Source organism: Bombyx mandarina, chromosome 06 (genome assembly GCF_030267445.1).
Source record: "Bombyx mandarina strain Sakado chromosome 06, ASM3026744v2".
Taxonomy (NCBI): Eukaryota; Metazoa; Arthropoda; class Insecta; order Lepidoptera; family Bombycidae; genus Bombyx; species Bombyx mandarina.
Window position 1 is genome coordinate 18,412 of NC_143213.1, and position 26,489 is coordinate 44,900.

The 26,489-nt window shown below is 47.0% G+C and overlaps 1 protein-coding gene across 3 annotated transcripts; it reads right to left on the reverse strand.

Annotated features, from left to right (window-relative positions):
• Positions 1-1,132: 1,132 nt before the first annotated feature.
• On the reverse strand, positions 1,133-26,286 carry LOC114249943 (synaptic vesicle glycoprotein 2A). 3 transcript variants are annotated; one of them, XM_028183668.2, is made up of 12 exons: positions 25,869-26,286; positions 19,017-19,070; positions 3,717-3,878; positions 3,478-3,622; positions 3,207-3,346; positions 2,583-2,830; positions 2,288-2,487; positions 2,056-2,188; positions 1,836-1,965; positions 1,602-1,761; positions 1,390-1,517; positions 1,133-1,310 (listed from the first exon to the last, which is right to left on the reverse strand). In XM_028183668.2, the coding sequence occupies exons 1-12, from the start codon at positions 25,882-25,884 to the stop codon at positions 1,252-1,254; spliced, it is 1,575 nt and encodes a 524-aa protein (XP_028039469.1). In that variant the 5' UTR covers positions 25,885-26,286; the 3' UTR covers positions 1,133-1,251. The 3 variants fall into 3 exon arrangements, with proteins under 3 accessions (XP_028039469.1, XP_089584345.1, XP_089584346.1); XM_089728219.1 differs by having other exon boundaries at positions 1,133-1,517; XM_089728220.1 differs by lacking the exon at positions 19,017-19,070 and having other exon boundaries at positions 25,869-26,148.
• Between the last annotated feature and the right edge of the window lie 203 nt (positions 26,287-26,489).

Genomic DNA, 26,489 nt, shown 5'->3' on the forward strand with positions numbered 1-26,489 from the left:
GGTTTCTTGATCGTCTTGCTGTACAGCATAGGCCTCCCCAAGGGTTCTCCATAATAATCTATCCTGCGTTTTTCTCATCCAAGTCATTCCTGCCACTTTTTTGATGTCATCTTCCCATCTACGTTGCTGTCTTCCTCTATTTCGCTTTTTATATCTAGGACACCATTCTGTCACTCCTTTGGCCCATTTTTCTGTTTTATCTCTAATTAAATGTCCAGCCCATTTCCATTTCAGTTGTTGGATTCGGTATTTTATATCTATGATCTTTGTTTGTTTTCTTATTTTTGTTAACCGTATTTTATCTTTTAATTTCATGTTTAACATACTTCTTTCCATTCGGTGTTGACAAATTTCTAAAGATTTTATGTTCTTATATTTTGTCAATCCCCATGTTTGGCATCCATAGGTCATACTTGGAAGAATGCATGTATTAAATATTTTCTTCTTTGCCTTAACAGGTATTTCTGAATTCTTCATGACATCTTTTAATGCCCAGTACCTTTTCCATCCTATATTTATTCTGTTACTGATTTCTTTTGCTGTGAGGTCTTTGGGGGATATGATTTGGCCGAGGTATGTATACTCATTTACATATTCTAATTTAGCTGTGTTGTAAGGTTTGATAAGGACTTTTTTGTAATTTGTCATCAGCTTTGTTTTGTTTGTGTTCAATGATAGTCCAACTTTTTCACTTTCACATACAAGTTGCTCAATTATTTTTTGTAAAGTTTCTGGATTTTCGCTTATAAGTATGAGGTCGTCGGCAAATCTCAGATGATTTAATAACACTCCATTAATATTAATACCGTAATCGTCCCATTCGACCTACATACTTTAGTTAAATGTAAATGAACTATATTAAAAAATGTTGAACTTATTATTTATGAAGCAAACTGGTTCGTGATGTCTATGGGCACACCACAAACTGAACACCGCCGCACACCCCGAGGCTACTTCGCGTCAGGAACAGGTACCTACACAAATACGTGTATCACCATGAATCGTTTACGAGCACTTAATGATTCTCCAGCTCATCAGTGCTCACGACAGGAAGGACAGTGCCCGGATAGGAATAGGAGGGACAACATCATCATGGTTTGTGCATAAGTGCGCACACAGATGAAATGGATTATAGTTTTCAAAATAGTTTATTTGTAAGGTAAAGGTACAAATAGATAATAAAAGTCATTATAAAGGTAGTATACAATAATTATATTATAATTGATAATATAAAGGAGAGGCAGCGCTGGATCACTGAGGCCGCTCCGGTCGCGTGCTCTTCGGTAAGATGATGCACAGCAGCCCGCTCGCTGCAACACAGAGAGACGGCGTTACTGAGCGTGCACAAGCGCGTCGTGGCACTGCTGCGCGGGACGTGGCGGCACTCACTGATGAGGAGGGTGCCGAACATGTAGATGGGCACGATGCAGTGCTCGTCGACCAGCGCGCCGAACACCACGTTGCCGACGATCGCGCCCACTCTGCCGCACATCACCGTCACCGCCATCGCCGTCGCCCTGTCCGACAGACGGGCCGCGTCAGTACACCTGCCCGCACGCGCACTCAGCACGACACACTCTGCATGCGCTGCACACACTCACGCGACTTTAGTGGGAAAGATCTCGCAGATGACGCAGAAGAGCACGGCCTCCGTGCAGCTCACGATGGCCTCGAACACGCACGACAGGATCAGGTTCTCGAGCGACGACCGCACCAGGTTAAGTCCCAAGGCCGCCAGCCCGGAACTTATCAGCATGATCACTGCAACATGTCACCCCTCATTCTTCCACTGAACTTTGAGAGGAATTGGGCGCCATGAAACGAGCCCCACTCACCTAACATGAGTTTCTTGCCGACGATGTTGATTGTGAGGCCGACCCAAAGCGCGGTGGGGACGCAGCTCAGCGCCACCACCAGCGTGTGGATGTACACCTGGTCGTGCACCGGCGACATCGTGCTCTGGATCTTTAAATACATTGAAACGGTCTTAGAGCTCTGTTTTCCGAAATATAGTCACCAGACACAAGGCTCTTTAGACAATAGAAGGATACTCACTGGTATGTCGGTCGTGGCATTGGCGACGGCCAGCGAAACCTCGCAGACTCCGGCGGGCTCGTCTCCGTACAGCGACGCGAACTGGCTGAACCGCTCGAAAAGGTCCGGGAACCACATCATTAAAGTGTAGTAACTAAAAAAGGGAAACCACTAATCACCTTCCAAAACCACAAAATATCACTACACAAATCGACACTCATCCCATTGTAGCTTTTGTTGTTCTATCTCTCACCTGAACATGAGGCCGAAGTCCACGAAACAGCACAGGACTAACAGTCCGATGTACGGGGGCGTAACGAGCATCTTCTTCCGGATCCAGAAAGCGTCCCAGCGCTGTCTCCAAGTGAGCGGTGCCTTGGTCTCGTTGCCGTTGTTGTCGGCAGACACCACCTCCTCCTCATCGCCGTCCCCCGCACTAATCATCGATTCGACCTAGAGAATGTCGATCACAGAAATATTAAAGTTATGGAACAAGCAGGGCGACCGCGCCGGAGGCAGGTGCCGGGTAGGTAGTGTAGAACAGTCACCGGGAAGTCTTTGGCGTCGAGCTTGGTATTGACGACAAAGATCCTGCGCAGCACGTGGAGCGCCTGCTCGGCGCGATTTGCGTGCAGCAGGTAGCGCGGGCTCTCCGGGAACGGCAGCAGAAGCAGCACCACGAGCAGGCTGGGCACGCCGCACGCCGCCACGAACACGCGCCACGACGTGTACTGGAAGTCAGCGTCGGCCGCCGTCAGTGTGAACCGCTTGTCCGGGATGATCAGAAACGCGATCCCTGCCGAGTGTTGACGCTCTGTACAATCTGCACGCTGTGTACACTCACTTGCCGCCACGTGTACTTTTTTTTTTTTTTAAAACATTTATTTCAAAAAAAATCCATAAAATAATAATAATACAATAGTCAGCACACAAACAGTTCAACAATACAAATAGAAAATGAACAATATACTAATTCAATTAATTAAATATACAAAGGAAATGAATTAGAAACACATAATTATATCAATACAGTAGTAACCACTCTATGTCAATATTACTGCTCGCTGTTTGAAATAATGAACTAAATAGCGGTACAGAACAGGTCATGTAAATTGTTTAATTTGGTATTTCCTAGTCTTATCATTTGTATTAGATCAGTCAGATTCATCTACCTGGCAATAGTATAGTTCCCACGGTCCAAAACACCTCGAGCCTGCACAGCATCACGTCTCTGTGCCTCAACGACAGAAAGTCACCGAAGTAAGGGAAGATGAGGCCCGTGGCTCCGATGATTCCGAACCCGGAGAAGAACCTGCATCACACACAAGTCTACAACCAATAGTTAGGCCGGAGTCGGAGCAACTACGAACAAACACTCTTTTGAGTCGGAATAGTTGTCAACGTGAAGTAAAGTTGAACGTGATCATATCCTGTGATAAATACCTGCAAGCCAGGAACCCGGAGAAGGACTGCACAACGCTGGACAGGAACGCGGCCAGAGCATCCAAAAGTAGAGCTCCAATGATGGCGATCTTTCGGCCTCGAGCGTCCGCCAAGTTACCCCAGAAGTACGAGCCGACGCACATTCCTGAAACCAACAGGACCACCGTAATTAAATACTGAGAATTCACAAACCCAAATCGAACAGTCCATCAGCAACAAGCTCCATCAGCAGCGCTTACCGATGAGCGGCGTGGCGGTGAGGCGGCCCTTGTCGGAGGACGACAGCTCGAAGTCATTCTTGGTGGCGGGCAGCACGAAGCTGAGCGTGGTCGTGCTGAGTGCGCAGACGGCGTACACGGCGCCGCAGGACAGCAGCAGCAGCCACTGGAAGCATCCGTAACCTGCGCCACACGGGCACCGCGTGAGTCAGCGTGTCGCCGCGAACTGACGCGAACCGGAGCGGCCGCGCCGATTGATGTTGATGAGCTCAAGTGATTTGTATTAGTTGATGTCAGTGAGAAGTGATCGATCGCGACAGATGCAACGCACTGACGTATCATTATTGCTCGACATTGATGGGTTGACGGGTTGATGGCTTCTATTAATGTAGATTTACAACGCTCCTCGTCGAATATTTTTATTGATTTGTATCGATGTAGTTGTTCCTAAATAATGCAAGTCATTGGTGAACAGTCGAACGCGTGTCAGTCACGTAATTAATACTAACTCCGTGCGTACTCGTGCGTGTAACGTAGGCATAGTGTTTGGATATGTTGGAGGTTGCCATTACATGTTGCGCGAGTTATATTCTACAAGGAAACGCTCGTCCGCGCCCAGTACTCCGTCTTGCCCGAGGAGCCGAGAAGAAAAGAACAGGAAGCGAGTCTGAGAGGAAGCTCTTATCTCTCTGAACCGATCCACCGCTCTGAAGAAGGATTTATATCCGTCTCTTTTGCCCTTATCAAAGCCCTTAAAGACATTCGGGTTTTCTTTGACGCGGAGTTAGATTGCGACGCCGGCGAGCTCCAGCGGCCCGGCCACCGCTCCTACTTCCTTTACATGATAAACTTTTTTGGAGTTTACTCCTTTAGAATCGATTTACATATATAGGCCCGGGGTATGAAAATTATGGGGACCAAAATCGTACTAGCATGTCACACGAAATGCGTTATGCGCCTAGCATGTCACACGAAATGCTTTATGCGCCTGATTGGCTCCTGATTGCGTGATGCGTGCGCGCGCCAATCAGGAGCCAACGCGCGGCCGCGTTATCGCAGGTGACGCCGGGCTGCTGCGCCGGCAGTCCGCCACAAAGCCTCGTACTGATCGCGCGTTTCTCTCATTATGGTATTTTCATATATTTGTTAGTCGTTTGTTTTGTGTCTCGTTAATTTGTTAATAATCTGTTGTGTATCGTGTTGTCGTAATATAGAACTATTTCTCGTATTGTTTCGTTTAATTTTTTATATCCAGTAAACTCCAGTCGTGCGTCGGAGCGGACACACACACTTTTTTTCTCCTACCTACGCCGAAAGTTTGGTTTTCCTTCCGCTGTACAGGGAAGAAAGTATAACTTTTCCTCCCTGGGTACTGACAAGTGCGCATGCGAGTTAGTGTCTACGTCTGCTCTCACGCACCTAAAATTCTCCACCATTGGGTAATTTGCAATATTGTGTTTAGTGTTAAAGTGAAATAAACAAAAGGCAATAACATTTAATAGTGAAGTATTAAACAAAGATGAGTTCATCAGACAGTTCTTGTTCAATTAGTATTTAGAAATTAAAAAAACAGTGAAATTGTTTTTTTAGGAGGGGGGGAAAAAAGTAGGACATTTCCTCCCGCGTTTGTGGCAAAAAAATAACAACTTTACAACAATGTACTATTGCCCGGAGTTTTATATCAACGTATGACGTTCCATGTTCCTTGTTACTCATAACACACATAGATCACTAGACGCGCCCCGCGGTTTCGCCGGTGTGACATCTTATCTTGTCTTATACCTTTAAACGAGCAATTCCTGTATATTAATATATACTTATATAATCTGAACCTCGGAAACGACACCAACGATTTTTATAAAATTTAGTATACAGGGGATTTCGGGGGCGATAAATCGATCTAGCTATGATTTATTTTCAGAAAATGTTGTTTTATTCCTGTTTTCAATAATCAACTCTTCCCGACATCTATTGGCGAATAATAATACTATTTTTCTTAATTGAGGGTAACTAACCGCTTTAAAGACACAACAAGAGGGCGTTATAAAAAAAAATCATCATCTAGTGGTTGTTTAAGAGGAAAGAAGCACGATACATTTTTTTCAGGATAATGAGTTGCTTGTCTCTTGTCTCTGCTCCATAAACTGGATTCTATAGGAACGGTTACCACGGCAACTTGTGCTGCGCGGATGCAATGATGTTATATTTACGATGAATGCTTGAATAAAAAATCTATATCTATACTAACATTATAAAGCTGAAGAATTTGTTTGTTTGAACGCGCTAATCTCAGGAACTACTAGTCCGATTTAAAAATTGTTTGAGTGTTAGATAGCCCACTTATTGAGAAATGATATACCATCACGGTAAGACTAATACAAGTGGAGCACCAATAAAGAATGTTTCAAAATAGGGGTTTAAATGGCTCCTTAACATTCTATAATACAAAAATATTTTCACTTTCTACGTAAATGAAGTGGGGCGTAACATTTAGCGTTATGCCAAAGCAACTATTCCACGCGGACGGAGTCGCGGGCAAAAGCTAGTAAAAAATAAAAACATCCCGGATAGAACTTACGTATAATCGTTAGTGAGAGATGTAGGCGTAGAGATGTAGATTCAAGTCGTCGTGGCCTAACGGATAAGACGTCCAGTGTATTCGTGTTGAAGCGATGCACCGGTGTTCGAATCCCGCAGGCGGGTACCAATTTTTCTAATGAAATACGTGCTCAACAAATGTTCACGATTGACTTCCACGGTGAAGGAATAACATCGTGTAATAAAAATGAAACCCGCAAAATTATAATTTGCGTAATTACTGGTGGTAGGACCTCTTGTGAGTCCGCGCGGGTGGGTACCACCACCCTGCCTATTTCTCCCGTGACATGAGACCTTAGAATTGGAACCTCAAGGTGGGTGGCGCATTTACGTTGTGGATGTCTATGGGCTCCAGTAACCACTTAACACCAGGTGGGCTGTGAGCTCGTCCACCAATCTAAGCAATAAAAAAAAAGGCGAGATCGGAAGTTCTCGTGATGAATGAATAGTGTTTCGCCTACAGTTTGGAAGTGGCTTATCAGACACAGAAACGAAGTATTTTTGTTATGTCATCATATTGATTAGATCCTAGTTCAGCGCCAAAGGCAATGCTAAAAAAGGATGGTCTCTGTTTGGTGGTCTAGTGCCAGTACAATGTAACAGATCTTCTTACGAAGTGTCACCAGCATTACTGCGCATGAGTACTGAGAGAAAATGTACACAACCAAGTAGAAGATCTAGAACATGAGGCCAGCCTTTTTTGATCTCTCGTCCCCGCTGCTCCTACAGGACAACGCTCGACCTTATGAGGCACCGAATACTTTCTAAGCCGCAAGAGATAAGATTAGAAGAGGCAGTACAAAATGACTTTGAAGAATTTGATGGTTTTCGTAAGCCTGATTTCTTCAAGAGGGGCCTTAAAAAATGACCACTGCACTGGCAGTGATACGTCGATACCAATTTAATTGATAGAAATAAAAAAGTAGTTTTTCTATACTACGCGGCAATTTCGGAGGTAAAAACCTAATATTGCGCATTAAAATTTATAATTTTCTCGACGTATACTTTATTGCTCATTGGTGTTAGCATAGTTGCAGATCAGATGCAGATAGATCCTCCTGTCCTCTATTTGTCAAACCATTTTTCTTCTTTTATGTTCAACACTATTTATTGTCGAGCTTATTGTTATCAGTAAACTTTTGGGAAAACTTTTTTTTAAATGGTTAATAACAATTAAAAAGAGAAACTAAGCGTAAGATCAAATGTCGATAATAGGGTAGACACTTTTTTTTTTTTTTACCACAGGAGAAAATCGCCGGATCCCCACCCGCACGGCAGGTGGGGTATGTGGGAGTCGAACCTCACTAAAAACTCCTGCCGCTCACAGCCGGCGCCCTACCCCGGACCGGGCGGAAACCCAGTCGGAGCTATTGAGACGGCGGGACAGGGTTTACGCAGAGCACATTACATCCATCCCGCCGTCCCCCAGACGCCGGACCGGCGGCCGCCAGCAACATGACCGCCGGTTCCCTCGGTCGACGGGCCCAGAGCCCGATTGATAGTGCCGCGCTACACCTTCCCCCGGAGCGGTCGGGGGAACGCGACCTACCACGCCGCCCCACGCCTAGGTTCCTCCCCGCACAAAGCGGGTGGAGCCCGAAGCTCTTAGGAGGCCGGGTTACGGACGGGACCCCGGTCCCGACCCCCTGCTTGGCGGCGGCGGGTTTCTGCATAGTGAGGAGAGCTTTGCCTCACTCGCCCCGCCGCCTCCTTCTGCGAGATGGTGCACTCGCAGAAGTCGAGCATAGCCTTCCAAGACTCGTCGCCGCCAAGCATCGACGCCACGACGCTAGGCAGCGACAAGTCTGGTCCTATCTTTGCGACAAGGACACGGCGCTGCACCTCCCAAGCGGGGCAGACAGCGAGCGTATGCTCCGCCGTGTCCAGGTCGTGTCCACAATGGTGGCACCTCGTCGTCGGCTCAGCTCCTATCCGGTGCAGGTACTTCCCGAAGCATCCGTGCCCAGTCAGCACCTGCACCAGACGGAAGGTGAGGCGTCCTCGGCCACGATTCACCCAGTTATAAAAGACTGGGTAAACTGCCTCGACAGTCCGTAGACCCCACGTGGGGTTGGCTAACCGCCTCGACCACGATTCGAGCACGGACTGCCGAGAATGGACCTTCCGCGCCCGCAGCTCACTTTTGGAGGGACGCGCCACGCCCAGAGCACGAAGGTCACTGCGCCACCGGTAGTCGGCAGCGAGCGACTCCGCCTCCAGCTCCCATGGCGGCGTCCCCGCCAACACACACGCCGCCTCGAATGAGACGGTGCGATATCCACGGATGACCCTGATAGCAACGGTGCGCTGCGGCCGGCGCAGGAACCGAGCCATAGTAGCCCGATTGCGCGGCTCAGCCCATACAGGCGCACCGTACAGGGCCATCGATCGCACCACCCCAGCGTAGAGGCGGCGTACAACCTGATCCGGCCCCCCGATATTCGGGAGCAGTCGGCTCAAAGAACCTGCTGTCCTCATTAATCGGGGGACCAGCTCCGCAAAGTGAGCACGAAAAGCCCACCGGTCGTCCAACACGAGGCCGAGGTACCTTAACTGCACCCCGACCCCTATCCGGACGCCCCCAACCACGATGTGGGCGTCGACAGGTGGCGCTCTCCGCGGCCCGTGAAACCACAAGGCCTCGGATTTACTGAGCGCCACGTCGAGGCCCAGTCTCTTTATCCTCCCGACGACGAGGGCCACTCCCGCTGTGGCGAGACGGGCAGACTCTCTATAATCATCCCCCCGGGCCACGACCAACGTGTCGTCCGCGTAACAAATAACGCGGAGACCCGGGAGGAGGGCACCCCTCAGCACCCAGTCGTACCCGATGTTCCACAAGAGGGGTCCGAGAACGGACCCCTGCGGAACACCACGCACGACCGGAAAACGGTGAAGGGTCCCACCGTACCCGGTACATTCGACCGACCTGGCCTCCAAATAGGAGCCAACCAGCCGGCGGAGGTAGAGGGGCACCCCATGCCTCTCCAGTGCTCCCCCTATCACAGACCAGAGCAGGCTGTTAAATGCGTTGGTGATGTCAAGAGACACCGCCAGCGCCACCCCACCCCGTGAGACAGCCTCGTCCGAGAGGGCCCGCACGCGAAGTATTGCATCCACGGTCGAACGGCCCTCCCGGAAGCCGAACTGCTCCGCCGACAGGTCAGGTCCAACCCCGACCAGGTGCTGAACGATGCGGGCAGCCAGAATACGCTCCAACAAATTTCCCGCCTCGTCCAGCAGTACGATAGGACGATACCCGGCGACTGTATCCACCGGGCGCCCCTCCTTTTTCAACAGCACAAGTCTGCCCATCCGCCAGAGCAACGGAAACTGTCCCGACTCCAGGCAACCATTAAATAGCTCCAGGAGCCGGTCCCCCAGGGAGGGTAGACACTAGCAGCTAGTGAGTGGCAATTTCAAACAAGCCAGAAATGTCCAAGTCTAAACACGAGCATAAACCCGCAGAGGAAGACATGCAATCAATCTACAGGACGTGGTTGATGTAACTATACATTGTCTATGAAAACATACCTGCTAAATTGGGCGTAAACATTTAACATGTATAGTACATACATATTATTAAAAGAACACAGAGTTATTACCGGGGACAACACGCACAGCCGCCGCCATCTGCTCTCTCTCTCTCTTCCTCTCTCTTTCTCTACACACGCTCATGCCATCTTTATATTGTGTTTGCAAACTTTTGTTACGAAATTTACAAAGAAAAAAGATATTTTGATACAACAAACTTTAACATTTTTAAACTAAAATAAGTAGTTCTGTGTGTTTGATTTGTTAGTAATGCAATATGCAGATGTCGGTGGGATCTGCTCATGCGGCAAATGCATACGGATGCCGTCAACACGAAATCTAATGAGAAAATAAACATTTAAAGAAGACAGATTAGATTTACGGCACGCCTGCGCCGCCTTTAATCAAACGTGGAAAATTTGTATGTTCGCGTAATAAGGTTAATGGGTGCCGCGATAGAAATAGAAGGACGGGACGCACCGCGAGACGCGGCCGCCTCACCCGCCGCCGGCCGCCGCCCGGGACACCCGGGGACGTGTCCGCGGCGCCGGCGTTGGTTACGAGCTTAAAGGAAAACTCCCGATGGACGTCCGGACTCACCACTCCCTCCGTGTCCGTATACACACGCTACACGTTTTTTTTTTTTTTTTATGATTTAAGGATTACTGGTGGCCCGGAGGCCTTTCCAGTTTCACCAGGACAGGTGGGCGAGCAAAGGCTCAGCTAGGAGGGGTGGGATTTGCTAACAGCTACCCGAGCGCCTCCGAAGGAGACCTAACAGCTCAAGAGCAGCTGCTTCGCGAATGAATCTACTACCGGATCGGAATCGCGACCCGCTGAGAAGATCCGGCGAGAAACTCAGCGAGCTGATTCATGGGTTAGGTTGCACGGCGAACTCTTTGTCGAGTTCGACGAGTACGGTTACCGAGGTCCCTAAGCCTGCTCCTAGAGCTGAAGGCGTCTAGTGCAAAGGTTATTGGATCTGAGGGATCCGTAAGGACGTGTCTAGGGCGTCGACGGTGACTGGCTCCTGCATGATTAGGATTCGGGGAGTAGTCAGCGGCGGCTACGATAAGGCGATTATCATGACGCATAGCCTTATCGAAGTACCGTTCCGACGCTGACTTCATGTATTTCTGGATAGATTCGAGGCCCAGGTCGTCGTGTAGGTCAACGTTCCTCACGAACCACGGAGCTCCGACGGCTAACCTGCAAAAGCGGGATTGTAGAGATTGAAGGGTGTGTATGTGTGTGCGGGCCGCGTGAGCGAACACCACACTCGCGTAAGTCATGACGGGCCTTATGCAAGTTTTGTAAAGTGTCACCTTGTTCCGAAGGGACATTTTACTCCGCTTACAGATCATGGGGTAGAGTCTACCGAGAATAAACGCGGCACGGTCACGGACTGATTTTATATGCGGGCGGAATGTCATCGATGCATCCAGGGTAACGCCCAGGTACTTGACCTTCCTGGCCCAGGGTATGGATTGACTAAAGAGAGTAATCGGGGGTGTGAGATTCCTCCTCCTAATACGGGAGGAAATCCGTGTGGAGCTTCCCCTCTGAAATAGCACCGCAGTACTTTTCGCTGGGTTGATGTCTATGCGCCATTTTCGGAACCACTGTCCTAGGGCTAGGGCTGCGCTCTGAAGCTTCTTCGCGATTAGGGACTTGTTTCTACTGGAATAGTAAACAGTCGTGTCGTCGGCGAATAAAGCTAAATGGGTCGGCGGCGACCGGGGAATATCGTTAACGAATAAGCTAAATAGGAGGGGTGAGAGGACAGAGCCTTGCGGGACTCCAGCTGTGAGAGGTCGTGGGGAGGAGCGGGTTCCCTCGACTCGATATCGAAAAGAGCGGTTCGACAAGAAGTCCCGTATGATGAGCACGAGACTATCCGGCACGCCCATGTTGAATAGTTTGAAAATCAAACCGTTGTGCCAGACTTTGTCGAACGCTTTTGCGACGTCGAAGAAGAGAGCTCCCGTGTATAACGGTTTTGGTCGATTAAGCCCCACAAGAATGTGCTCCGTGAGGCGGTGCACCTGTTGAACGCATGAGTGATTTGTACGGAATCCGAATTGTTCATCGATGAGAATGCCCTTGGATGAGACGAAGTCTCTGAGGCGTTTGTAGAGCAGACGCTCATACAGTTTGCCTAGAGACATGAGGAGGCTAATCGGGCGGTAGCTCGTCGGATGATTTTTTAGTTTACCGGGTTTATGTATGCCGATAACGTCCGCTTCTTTCCACACCGCGGGAAAGATACAGTTCGCCATAGCGGCATTGAAAATAGATGCCAACATCACGATGAGTTGGACGGGTAGAAGTTTAATAACGCGGTTGGATATACCGTCGGAACCGGGAGCCTTGCGAGGACGTAGGTCTTTGATCAAGTCTTTAACTTCCATCGGGGTGAACGCTACACGTCCCACGTTACCGTCCTACGTTATCGTCCTTCGTTACTGAACATTTTTTTTTTTTTTTCAATTCCTTGATAAGGTTTACTTATAATTTTCATTAAAGATGTTAAATGAAGCCACATAGCTCGTACAAGGTATATGTCTTGTATGGGACAAAGAAGCTATTCAACAATCACTAACTGAAATATTAGTAATATGTTCATTGGCGCGTGTGAAGGGCCGGCGGCGGACCTGCACCTATCTGAAACAAGTCTGCGTCTCGCGGTGGCTGCCGCTGCAAGCGACTGTGGCGACACTAGATCCTCGCAGTCAACGGACGATCTCCTGTTGACCTAAGTGCTCAATGTACTCCGAGTATTCTGAAGAGCAGCTGTTACATCAAACGGGATGAGCTGATACCCTTCGGAGTGATGTTCCTCCTTAGCATTGAACATCCCCGGACAAGACTCACAGGACCTTTGTCGCGGCCTTTGTGGCGATAATATTTTCATGAAATCAGTTTGTTTTACTAAACCAAATGAAAGCACCACTTGAACTTGTATGATTCACGAGCGACATATGTCCGTGGGCACTGGTGTACACTGTACGGGACAGTACTCACGCGAGCAGGCGGCGAGCAGAGCAGGGAGGGGGCGGCGGCGCTTCCATCGAACTGTCCGATCACAACAACAAGCGGCCTGTGCTCATGTGTCAGTCTTATACCGGTCACTCACATTCGCACGAATACGCAAACCCGCAAGTGTAGGACGACATTTGCAAATGATTATGCAAAGTTTTCGCTGCATTCGTGGTTTTTTTTATTTTTTATTGCCTAGATGTGTGGACGAGCTCACAGCCCACCTGGTGTTAAGTGGTTACTGGAACCCATAGACATCTACAACGTAAATGCGCCACACACCTTGAGATGTAAGTTCTAAGGTCTCAGTATAGTTACAACGGCTGCCCCATCCTTCAAACCGAAACGCATTACTGCTTCACGGCAGAAATAGGCTGGGCGGTGGTACCTACCCGTGCGGACTCACAAGAGGTCCTACCACCAGTAATTACGCAAATTATAATTTTGCGGGTTTGATTTTTATTACACGATGTTATTCCTTCACCGTGGAAGTCAATCGTGAACAATTATGAAGTACGTATTTCATTAGATTGCGGGATTCGAACACCGTTGCATCGCTACGAATGCACCGGACGTCTTATCCCTTAGGCCACGACGACTTCGTAGTCGACTTCGTAGGTTTTCCAAGCTGTGTCGGTTTTTTAACAAACATAAAAGCGCACGAACCGCGATCCTTCGCGTAGTCTCCCACACATTCGTGTGACTACAGTTGCGCCCAGGATTGCGAAGGCAACGGACGTTTCGCTATTTTCATGGATCGTGACGTCTACTGTGTAGCGTATCTTCATCAAAAGAAATCCCATAAAAACAGCATGGCTGTTAATGATGTCTGGGAAAGAATTCAAAACTCTTTTTCTCTTCAATGTTCTATTGACGAATTAAAAAGGAGGAGAAATTCGTGAGACATTCGTAAACAAGTGTAGGAGGAAGCGCAAACGGGTTCGCAAATTGAGTACCGAACCCATTTGCACAGCCGCTAAGTTTGCGAATGAATGTGGCCGGCATTAGAATCACACGTACGATATGAATGTAAAACTCAATTCATAGTCACTTTTACAAACAAGTTTTGATGAAAGGTTTTTAAAGAGAAGAGAAGAAAACTGTAATTGGAATGAAATCCATAAATTAATATTACATTATACAATCTATATGAAAGAAATCAGCCCCGGGCTTGGTTTCGAGGACGCCTCTCTCGGCGGCGGCGCGGCGGTGACCGTCCCAACCCGCCTCGCGACTAGTGCGACGCGCGTACAGTGGGTTAGATCCCTAGTCAATCCTGAGTGCACTAGCTGCGTCATGGTAAAACCTAAAACTTTTTATTTAGGTCTTCTAATAAAATATGTAAAAAGTACAAATATTGTTGAAAGACAAACATAACGCTCACAGAAATATTACATGTGGTAAATGTATATAATTTTATCTATACATATCAATAAAATTGGAGTGTCTGTTTGAAATATTAACATAACCGCTTTTTACTACATGCATATGAATATATATACGTACCGTATACAGCAAAATAACATTTTTTACAATTTTTGTCTGTCTGCCTGTTTGTTTGTTCCGGCTAATCTCTGGAACGGCTCGACCGATTTTGACGGGACTTTCATTGATAGGTAGCTGATGATATAAGGAGTAACTTAGGCTACTTTTTTAGACTATTTTCGCCCCGCGGTACGACAATAACCGCGGAGAACATCGCAGGACTCAGCTATCAATAATAAAAATGTTTCCGAAGCGAAGCGAGAGCGGGTCGCTACTTAAATATATAAATTTAACAAAAAAAAATGTTAACACAACCACAGCCATATATTAGTTTAAAAGCGTTTATCGAAGGTTGCTGCTAGAAGGTGGTTGCAGTATACCCCTGCTCCCTGCGCACTGTCTTAGCCAGCCCCGGCCCGCACGCGCGGGTTGTGGCCGGCGTCGGCTCTGCGCGTCTACAGCCGAGTCCCCCTATATCTAATGGAGGCATTCATAATATGAAGGCTCATAATTTGCATCAAGTGTTCAAAATTATAACAAAAACAATAAATATAAAATTTGTTGATTCTGAGTACACATTCTCGCGTTTGTAGTCAATTGTATAGATGAAAATATATTTCTCAGTCGTACGTAGAAGGGAGCGTGGTAATATTGACCGGCTCGAGGGAGAATGGGGAATTTCCATGACGGGAAACCCGTGAAGAGTAGCCATGTGTCGCGCGCGTATTCACACACACTTGTACTCAGCGAGAGGGAGGTCAGAGGGTGGAGGGAGTTGACAGACAATCATAATATCTGGTTTGTAAAGTTACCAGTAAAATCCATCTTTAATTCACATTTTAATAAATAAAGAGTAATTTGAAGGAAAAAATTCCATACAAATCTATATATATAAAAATGAATTACTGTTCGTTAGTCTCGCTAAAACTCGAGAACGGTTGGACCGATTTGTCTAATTTTGGTCTTGAATTATTTGTGGAAGTCTAAAGAAGGTTTAAAAGGTAGATAAATGAATTAAAATGCTCGGAATTAAATAAAAATAATTATTTTATTTTTCCTTTGATGTGTCCCGCGTCGGACAAATTCCTTTTGTTTGTTTTGTTTATTTTATACAAAAGCTTAGGTCTTTTATTTATCGATTGAGGCACTAGTCTGACGGGTCAGCTAGTCATTTATAATTTTATCTTAAAAGGATTGTGCTATTAATATTCCCGTAATAAACAGTCCTGAGTTTCTGTCCAAATATCATCACACGTAGTCGTGGTTGAGACTCTTGAGGGAGAGAGTGTGACAACGCGCACGTCGCCGCGTCGCACCGCGCCGTGCCGCGTCGTGCCGCGCCGTGCCGCGTCGTGCACAACATGTCTGAGCATGTATTGAGAGCGCTATTAGCGGCCGGTCGTTATTCGTGATGGGCTTTTAGTGAAGTAGAGGGCGGCGGCCGTGACGTCACGCGCCCTGTGAAGGTTGCGCGAGCGAGGCCGCGACAAGACTCGTCCTATCGACTACATTACATCAGCAGACCTAAAATAGATCACGCTCCAGTTCCTCCCTCTACGAGTCAGTCGGTAGCCCCTCGTCCTCCGTCAATACTAGCTCGTCACAATTGTACTCCCTAACAACATCTACACATATGTACCCGATTTCATTTTGTCATTAAATGAAATTTGAAAAACTTAAATTTGTGATGACAATTACCGCGATATGAATCGCCTTAACTAAGCGAAGTGCCCGGTGCCTTGTCTGTGCTTGTGTGCGGGTGCGTGTGTGCGTGTTTGTATGTGAACATTTCAGAGTTTAGAAGAAGTTCAAACGAAACAATAAACCCCGCGCGGGCCGGCCGAGTTCTTTGATCGCAATGACAACGTTTATTTTGGCAAATTTATTTTTGGTCGACGTTTCACGGCCGCTCGCCGCAATCGAATGAACAAGATGGCGGACTGCATCATTAAGCATTTCATTGTAATCGCCATCTGTTATCGTTTATTCCATATAAGGAACAAGAGTTTGGTCAGTCAGTCTGGTCGTCAGCTGCGGGAGCTGGAGCGAGGGGCGCGGGAGATCCAGTCGGAGCTTACCGTGTCCACAATAAAACATAAATTAGTTTGACTCGGCTCGACTTGACGTCAGTTCGTGGACAAAACACATAAACTGAGCCTGCATCGTCGTAGAGGTGGCGCCAAGAGAACTTGCCTAGTTATCGTGTCTACCCATTATTACCTTAATAATTAAGTGACTGTTTCAGTGATGTCAAAGCTTATACTGAGTCCAGTTCCTTTCTTATGTTACTACCTAATTGTCCCAATTAGTGTTGTTTTGCCTAACATTGCAGAAGAAGTTGAGACGTGGTAGCCGGAACCCACCTGTGGGAGGTGTACCACCAGGCCTAGGCACTCAGGTACTCGAAGGTCGGAACGTTTCAGTAAATACCATAATGCAATGTGCAGACACTAAATATTTGTGCATGGTCCTGGACTCTGTCTGTGAATTTATCTAAACTATCCATAATGTTTAATTAAACTATTGTTGATGCACAATCATTCAGTAATTGTCCAACCAGTGTCTACCAGAGTCTATCAGTAACCAGGAGTCTACCAGCAATAAGGATCGAATAGAATGGCGGCTCGCCTCTCCGCTTTAAGTTTTTCTTTGCATTATGTCTATAGTTATTTGTTAGGATACCGGAAGTGCTGCGTGCGCTTGGACTTGTTTAAGGCGAGGCACTCAAACAGGATACAGAAATAACCTCTAACAAAGGAAGAAATACAGGATACAGAGGATAGACAATGCGTCTGCTCCCGACATCCTATCATCTGTTTTCAGTCTACCAGTGTCAAATAGCTTTGATATGGACACAACAGAAGGAGCGACTTGAGCACTGTTAAAGCAGAGTCTCGCCCGGAGCATACTACTGTTGAATGTGTTTAGGGAACAAACAGCACAGCACAGCACAGCACAGCACAGCACAGGGGGACGTGCCGGCTACGGTGAAATCGGCGGGTACTATTCTATTCTTTATTTTATTTTTTATTTATTTAAATAAGTACTGCCACATCACAAACATCTAACATTGAAAATAAATTTAAACTATTTAATTTATGGCCTGATGCATGTGACAACAATGGCGTACATAGCATTGGCAATTCATCGGCTCGGCTATTCTGTTTTATATGCGGTACGCAGCGGCTTGGCTCTGCCCCTGGCATTGCTGAAGTCCATGGGCGACGGTAACCACTCACCATCAGGTGGGCCGTATGCTCGTCTGCCTACAAGGGCAATAAAAAAAAAATTCTTTACATTTCAGATGACTGACGAGCCCCGGGCCCTATGTCCACCTGATGGTAAGTAATTACAGTAGCTCATAGGCATCATCATTGACAGGGGCACAGTCAAGCCGCTGCCTCCTGCAAAGTTGTTTATTGTCATTGAGCATTTGATTTAGTCGTTGTCCTCGGCGGATGAGTCGTGCGCCGTCCGCTACCGGCAGCAGACGCATGCCAGACAGGAAGATATTTAGAGAAGTTCACGTGTACTCGCAGTAGGACGCAGTGTGAAGGCGAGGCGGCCGGCTCGGCTCGGTGCAAACAGCCGCGCCTCGAGGTCACGCACCCGCTCCCCTTTTACCAGTAGATTTACTGCCACACGACCCCGTCGAGCCTTCTCTCGCGCGGCACAGAATACGGCTACCCGAGGTATACAATCTACTCCAGACGAAGACTGGCCTAATACGTACTTGTCTCCTCGGGAGGGACACTACCCGCGCCACGAGCAATCAATAAAAGCGATGATGACAAGCCTCCGGACTCTGTTAATGTCCACTGAAACAACTCGCATCATGAGCAACAATACTACAATACTACTAGACACGAATAAGACAAGTAAAATTAATTCACAATGTATCTACAATTGGTTTGAACTTGAGCCTTTATTACTCTGTAGAAGCCGTTCAATGGTTATATTGATTCACAGAAGTAGTGCCGCAGCATACTAACGGCTAGCTCATCTGAGTATAGTATAACTAGTCGTCCGGCGACTCGTATCTACCGGCGTGATTGTGTCGGTGTCCGAGCCCCGCAGGCGGGTAACAACCTTTCTGCTGAAGTCATTCGATTGACTTCCACAGTTCCACGGTGAAGGAATAACATCATGTAATAAACATGAAACCCGCAACAATTTTAATTTGCGAAATTACAGTGTGTCTTGTGGGGGCGCGGGCGGGTAGGTAGCCAGGTAGGTAGCCAGGTAGGTAGCCTGCCTATTTCTGGTGTTAAGCAGTTACACTTTACGGTTTGCAGAGTGGAGTATCGGTTATAATGTAAAAACTGAGACTTAGACGGTTGGCGGTATTTGCTTTGTTATGTACAGATATGAGCTTCGGTGACCACTTAACACAGGGTGGGCCGCAAGCTCGTCGACCCATCTAAGCAATAAAAAAAACGTGAGAGTCGCGGCTACGTTATGTGTAAATTAACGTAGACATTACCCTACACATTATCTTATCGTTGAAATGTCCACTTTTCTTATTCTCGAATGATTAATGGCTCTTTTTAAGTGGCTGGCATTGTGTTGAGGTTATGGTACTGATGAAAAAGTAAAGTGAACATCAGGAAGGTCGTGAGCTAGCATTGAAATGAACGTAAAGGTGTAATGATTAGTTAAACTGACCGGCGTGATGCAGCGCGGTCTCGAAGGGCGCCCTCTGCACTCGATCTTTGCTCTCTGCGAACAAAAATAGAAATTAGTCGAAACTGTGCCAAGTGTGCGACACAGCGACACAGCGACGCGGCCACGGCGCAGCCTCGACGCACTCCGCGGGCCTGCGCGACCAGCCCCCACCGGCTGCAGCGGCGTGAGGCGGGTGAGCAAGTCCTCACGTCTCGCGAGTAGTCATCGCAATCCGGGATTTTTAGACACGCAGACGACGTCTTCAAACAAACACCGGCAAACTTCAATTTGAAAAATCAATTTATTCAATGCCCAAATTCTAGCAGGTAGGATTCGCAGACGGCAACCACAGTTGTAAGTTAAGATGTAATTGTACTTGCCCGGCCAATACGCGAACACACCAGGCCGCGTGCGTCTTACCCATTAGGCCACGGTTGAGTGTATAATTACTATCGATACAAAGAACTCTAACTAAACAGAATCGACCTCTCTTATCTAACAAACAATCAATGGACACGTAGATATGTGTTCTATAAATACGTGCAGTCACATTTCACAGCGGAGCATGTCGTATTTATTGTTATTGTCAATGTCAGGCGATCGTCTAGAGCCTCGTCTTAAGAGATTCGATGCTTTCAAATGTATTGTGTAATGTTTGAGATCATTTCCGTAGTGGTCACATCATTATTTTACACACGATTATTTAATTGATGGCATTTCCTTAGATATTTTTGAATGTAATATCTCCTCAGTACAAGAGAGTGCAGTTGTGTCGACGTGTGCCGGATCCGGCGCGTCGGCCGGGCCCTCGCCCCGCGCACCCCGGCCTCCGGTTAGATGCATCCATATTATTAATATTATGAATGTTTTTGTTTTTTGTTTTTGTGCTTTTGAAGTAAAACTTATTTAGGCGCATTGAATAAAATTTAACTCGCGACAGTTTCGTTGCTGCTAAAGAGAAAAGCGCGAGAGTGAGAAGATGACACAGCGTCTCGCGAACCAGTCGACCGTGGAGAGAGGGAAAGAACAAAGTTAGCTATGTCGTTTCGCTAATACACAGCCTTTCCTATTATAAGAGCAATTTGATTTGAAGCTGAAAAATGAAGAAAACCACCGAACTGAACACGCAAAAGAAGTTTCACGTCTGTCCCGTGCACCAAGTTGCGCGCGCAGCATTTATTTTGTCCTGTCACGTTTTCACGTCGCAAACCATGCAATGAATTGCCATCGTTTTAAAGGTCTAGAGAATGACATATGTTACACCGTTTATAGTAAAAAAAATCTCATTCCCACGGGTACTATGTTTTATTATCTTTAGAAAAATTACGTGATTTCAATTTAAAGAAAGTATTAACAATACTGCGGCTGCTTTAAAAAAATATCTTATTCATGAGAGAAACCATGTATTACAAAAACACTTGATTTTCTCCATCTTTCACGTCGAAAAGTGACAATATATCATTAATTGTATAGTATTAGGTCCTTACATATGAAATTAGCGTTTTGTCGCACTGACCACTTTGATCTTTTTTTTTGTTGCCCTTATAGACAGACAAGCATACGGCCCACCTGATGGCGAGTGGGTACCGTCGCCCATGGACTTCAGCAATGCCAGGAGCAGAGCCAAGCCGTTGCCTACCGTAGAAATATCTCCTGAAATGTCTCCGTATCTGAAATATCTCCTCTTTGGTCAAGAATTCCAAATTGAAATTTATAAATTAATTTAGCTGCATGAAGTTTTCAACGTTTTCGTTTTGGAAATTTCGACCTTCAGAACCAGCCCCATAGCCCCATAGACGGCCGGAGACCAACGTGGACAATCAACAATTATAGGCTATTGTGGAAGCGGATCCATTACAAAGCATATAGCTGCAGGCTTCGGGGTAAATGATAAAACTGTATTAATCCATGTGAAGCAAATCGGGAAAGTAAAAAAACTTGAACGATGAATGAGTTGAGTGATTCGAATTTGCAAACGCGCGTCGACTGCTGTGTTACTTTGCTCTACCGACACAACAATGAAGGGATTCTGAATCGAATCATGAACCCTGAGGACCCAGCCATATCCTGCCCTAAACGACAATTGACTCAGATAAAAGTTACTTGTGAGTGTTTGGTGGACTAGCGCCGGTGTCGGCACGGTACAGCTTTCTAAAATCTGGCCAAACGATTACAGCAGATATCTATTGTCAGTAACTGCAAACCATGAAGGAAGAACTAGCTACTAAACAACCGAGATTGGTGAATCGCTCTCGGCCCCTGCTGCTTCACGACAACGCAAGACCACACACTCCAAGAGGCTTGTGGAGAGTATTAAGCGGTAGGTAGCGGCTTGGCTCTGCCCCTGGCATTGCTGAAGTCCATGGGCGACGGTAACCACTCACCACCAAGTGGGCCGTATGCTCGTCTGCTTACAAGGGCAATAAAATATATATATATATATACTGCACTACAAACAACCACTAACTTAGATGAGCTACAATTGCAATGTCTGCGACATCTATCGCACTCCCCGGAAAACAAATTACCATTTTTTCAGGGATTTGGACAACTTCTTACAAATAAAAAAATTCAACTCGGATGCGACAGTCCAAACCGCTTTCAAAGCGTTTATTGAGTCTCGCCGCCATGATTTTTTTGGTAAAAGGATCAATGAACTACCTATGAGATGGAAAAAGTGCATAGATAACAACGGTACATACTTTGACTAATTAAATAAATTTCACAAAAACGAAAAAAATGACTTTATATTCCTCTCGTACAAGACGCCAATTTCATATGTAAGGACCTAATAATTATATCAGTAGTGATTTTTAACTCATTGACACTTCTCTGACAACGCCGGCGGAGCCGCAGGTAGCACCTAGTATATTAGAATATCGTATACACACACACATTATGTGCTGAGCAACGTCACGAACAGTTGTACTTGTATAACCCGCCCCGCCCCGCCCCGCCCCGCGTCGCGTCGAGTAGTCGAGTAGTCGCAACCTAAACAATTGTTCGCGTGAACAAATTGATCCGTCTCCGGAGAGTTGGCTGATGTGTCTCCACATTCGATATGTCGCACGCTAATTACTGACGATCTGGAACATTCAGCGCCGCCACTCGCACTCGGCTGTACTATTTAATTAATCCGTCGTTCGTAATCAACACCAATAAAATGGATGCAGTGCGATCGTAACAGAGCCGGTCAGGTCGCGTCCGGCGCGGACCGCCATAATCTGATCGCATGGGATTCTGTAATGGTATGTGATTGATTCGCATCGACTGTAATGACGCTCGTCAGAAGATCAATGCTGGCTAAGTTTATCGTTCACACCGAGCATAGTCATGTGTAGCCAGTGGTGGAACGAGCGTACGTGAGTTACTTTCCGCTTGTAACGCACTATAACTAGTTCCTGGTGGCAAGCAGCAGACGAGCGAGCCAGCTCCGGACCCCGAGTGTTGAACGTTCACTGGACCCTGCGACTGGACACAGCGACGCCGCCCCGGCTGCCCGCCTTGGAGTACTTGGAGAGTATAGATATTTGAAATATGCCCAGTGTATTTGATGTCACATTGCGGGTGCGCAGACACAGGCGGCAGGCGGCGGCGTGGCGCGGCTCCGCGAGTGGGTTCCTGCCCCGCCTGAAGGCTGACAGCGGCGCGGCGGCGGCGGCGGGTGTCGGGTGTCGGTAGCGGTTTATCTATGTAATAACACGTCCACTACACGGAACAGATAACGTTCCCGATATTGCGCGACCGACGTCACGCGCCGCGCTCAGCGCTTAGCGCCTTATTACTATATAATTGCGCAGATACAGGGCCGAGGCCGCACGCCGCACACTGTACGCCGCACACTGCTTGCCGCACATTGCACGCCGCACACTACACGCCGCACACTGTACGTGACACTCTTACAGATCACCATGGAATATAGTAATCTTTTATTTAGAGGAATTCTAATCAAAATGTATTAAGAACTTAAATATTATTTATTGTAATTTAAAGAATCCGTCCGTTGGCGTGGTCAGCGCGCGCCGCGGCCGAGCCGACGCCGCGACGTTCTAGTCCCGCAGCCGGTAACAACTGTTTAAGTAAACACTGATCTAGCACGTGTTTTTTTTTTTGCTTAAACGTTGGTTGGACTAGCTCACAGCCCACCTGGTGTTAAGTGGTTACTGGAGCCCATAGATATCTACAACGTAAATGCGCCACCCACCTTAAGATATAAGTTATAAGGTCTCAGTATAGTTACAACGGCTGCCCCACCCTTCAAGCCGAAACGCATAACTGCTTCAAGGCAGAAATAGGCGCGGTGGTGGTACCTACCCGCGCGGACTCACATGAGGTCCTACCACTAGTAAAAGTGTCGTGTTCACAAACCATCTTCGATGAGGGAATAACTTCGTGCGACAAAATGAGGCTCGCAAAAATATAAAAATTGCTAATTCTGGGCAGCAGAGTGCTTGTAAGCTGCACGGGTGGGTAGCACCAACCCTGTCGACATTTGCTGTGAAGCAGTCGTTCGCTCCGCTCGGAAGGATCAGATGTTGTTCGAGTGAAGTCACGGCCTGATGTTTCAATCAGCTCCAGGAGTACCCAACTCCAGCTCCTCCGCTCATCCACTACAATCCATGAACACGTCCTTCTGAGCGACCGATTGTACTGCAGAGATGCGCAACGACTCCTATTAATGATCCTCATTAACCGCAGCGCTGTTCAGTTCTGCACAGCGCCCCCCACCCTGAGCGACTCTGCCTCTGCGACATACAATATGTCTGTTTGACGCTAGTATACATTAAAATTTCGTAAAAGTCCGATAAGAGTCCGGTGAGCGACGCGCGCCGTCCCGCGCCGTCCCGCGCCCTATCAGCGCACGCGCCTCTCCACGCGGCGGACTGCGCTCGCGAGGTCTGCCGCGAGCTGCTGGCGTGCACGGCTATTGTAAACAAACACGTGCCCTGTCTAATCTATGTACATATATAATTTATGTTACAGAATTAACATTTTGTTTTATGTATGTAAAATAAATAAAGACCTCTCGTGAAATTGAATAAATATATATATAGTATGTGTGGTGTGTGTATGTGTGTGTGTGTGTCTGTGATATAATTGATGTCGCTTCTTTGGCTGTGAGCTTGATCTAGGAGCGTCACAAGGACTCAAGAAGACCAGTACATGTATTTGACTGCGCGCCAGTATACTCAGGGAGTCGTTCGGTTTGTATGTAGTTAATTTCAGAAGGGGAAAAGCTAGTGACGCCAGATATTAAACAGAAACCAGCTTCAAGTTCAAGTTCAGCCTTATGTGAGATATCGCGCAGCGCGGACGTTATCGCAACTACGAGTATAATATATTATGTACTGACTACATGCTCGTAGTACAAGTTCGGTTGTGTCCTCCCTGCTCCACTTCACACACAACTCAACTCAACAGAGACTATGTTAGTGACGTGTTGTCACTAGGGACACGTGTGAGTGTGTAGGCCGTAGCCGCTCGTAACCCGTAGCCCGTAGCTCTCCGTAGGACCCCTCTACGACGCAGCGGGAAGGTCTTCATTTTTAGGAATACCAGGTTATTTGATATTAATTTAAATAGTAAATAAAAGTAATACGTAAGATGACCCCTGATCGCCTCAAATCAGAATATTTATTTACACCACGATAAACCGATCTTGACTGACATTGACAGCATCTAATGTCCGAAGCGTCCAGTGCCGGAGCCGCAGTATCCGAGTCGTGAGCGTGCCGAGGGTGCGCCGTGTACCCGACGTCGCCAAGATGCATGTGGACAACACCAACAGATGATCCTCGTCGAGCATCCCTCACAAGCAACACATCTCACAGAACATAAATACTGGAACAGTACGCATCGCTACTTCTAAAAACCTCTTGAAAATGATGTTCTAGTAGTGGTAGTTGTGGCAGTAGTAGTATTAGTTTAATGTTATTGTTTAATTTCATTTAGTGAACTAGAGTAATTTCATCGACAAGAATAAAACAAATTACAATCTGCACTCGTACATAATATTATTGTAATGTCGGATGTCATTAAACAAACGACAAGACGTCGAGTGCCGCGACTGTTGCCGCCGTCACCCGGCTCCCAATCAATAGCGGAACGTTCTAGAATAGTCTGTTAAGTCTAGAACGGTCTTTACGTATGCTGCTAGAACACATTCCAATTATTGCAGCAACACTACAAAAACATACCGAGATGTCGTCCAAATATGAGAAACTACCCTCCGCGGGCCTTATTACGTTTATTGCGAACCTAGCACTGATTCGAGACTCGGGTCTCTCGTACTGTACAGGGTTTACAGAGTGTCGACGACCAAGGATACAACTTCTGTCCGAATATACGGTCATTATTGCGATTTACTAGAAGTCAACAGTGAATCCACCAATCCACCTGCCTAAATAAAGCAACAGAAATAACGACGAGGGGTTATGAACAAATAGTTATCATTATCAAAATATGCAAGCAGGGGATTCAAAGAACTTTCTGTTGCAATTACACCTACGTACGAATCTCATAAGAGTGAGTGAATGAGTTTGTTGTTTTAATTAATTTAAAGGAATAGCAGGTTATAATTAGAATTCTCATGGGTACACGGTGCGCGGGGCGAGGGTCGGGGGGCGAGGTGGTCTCGCGGTTGCAATAGAATATTGTTGTGCTACAATAATAACATCATGTAAATCTAAACATGACGAGGTCTGGCTCCGCTCGTCCGGTCGCAGCCAGGGGCGGCCGTCCACACGTCCCTCGACAGTACACAGGCCACTACAGGCCAGTACACAAGCAATCTGTTGCAGGCCTACGTTAACCTAGACGTGTGAATGTGAATGTAATATAAGTCATATTTACCTCCGTGCTCCTCCATGAGTGCGACACTGATTATCACAAGACACCAAACCTAATTAACAAATTGTAACTTACAACTAATATCACACAAAGATAGTATTTCTCGTAACGGCCGCGATACACTCTGTTTGTCTGTCCGCTTTATCCCATTTGTATTAATTGACAGAATGTAAGATATTAAAACTTTAATTTGACTCGCGAACGATATTTTAACGGCATTTATCGAGGAGTGAATGTCGCGTCTCGACTGAACGTGCGTGCGGTCGCGCGGCGCCGGACACTCTGCGACTGCTGACTACTGACTGACTCGGTGAGTGTGCGTGTGTGTGTGTGTGTGCGCGATGCCGCGCGCGATGCGTCGCAGCGAGCAGTCCGAGGGCCGGTGACGAGTGGTGACGACCACCAGCGACTGCCAAGTGCCAACACTCATGTCCATAGAACCACCGCGCCGCAACACACACCACATGAGCGAACCGGATCGCGCCCATTGCGTCATTAAAACTGCTTCCACTGATAAATTCATTCAAGAACCGAGAAGGGTTTTTATACTAAAAGAAGTACTCATCTACAGTTTCGAAGAAATTACCCCCCGTCTTGAGGTGTCAACTTACTCGTTATAGAAAT

Bases quoted from the DNA above. Each gene is read 5' to 3' on its own strand.
- LOC114249943 (XM_089728219.1), bottom strand. The intron at 1,966-2,055 runs GTGAGTATCCTT...ATGTATTTAAAG, and splicing joins ATGCCACGACCGACATACCA to ATCCAGAGCACGATGTCGCC. The intron at 1,762-1,835 runs GTGAGTGGGGCT...GACATGTTGCAG, and splicing joins CGGCAAGAAACTCATGTTAG to TGATCATGCTGATAAGTTCC.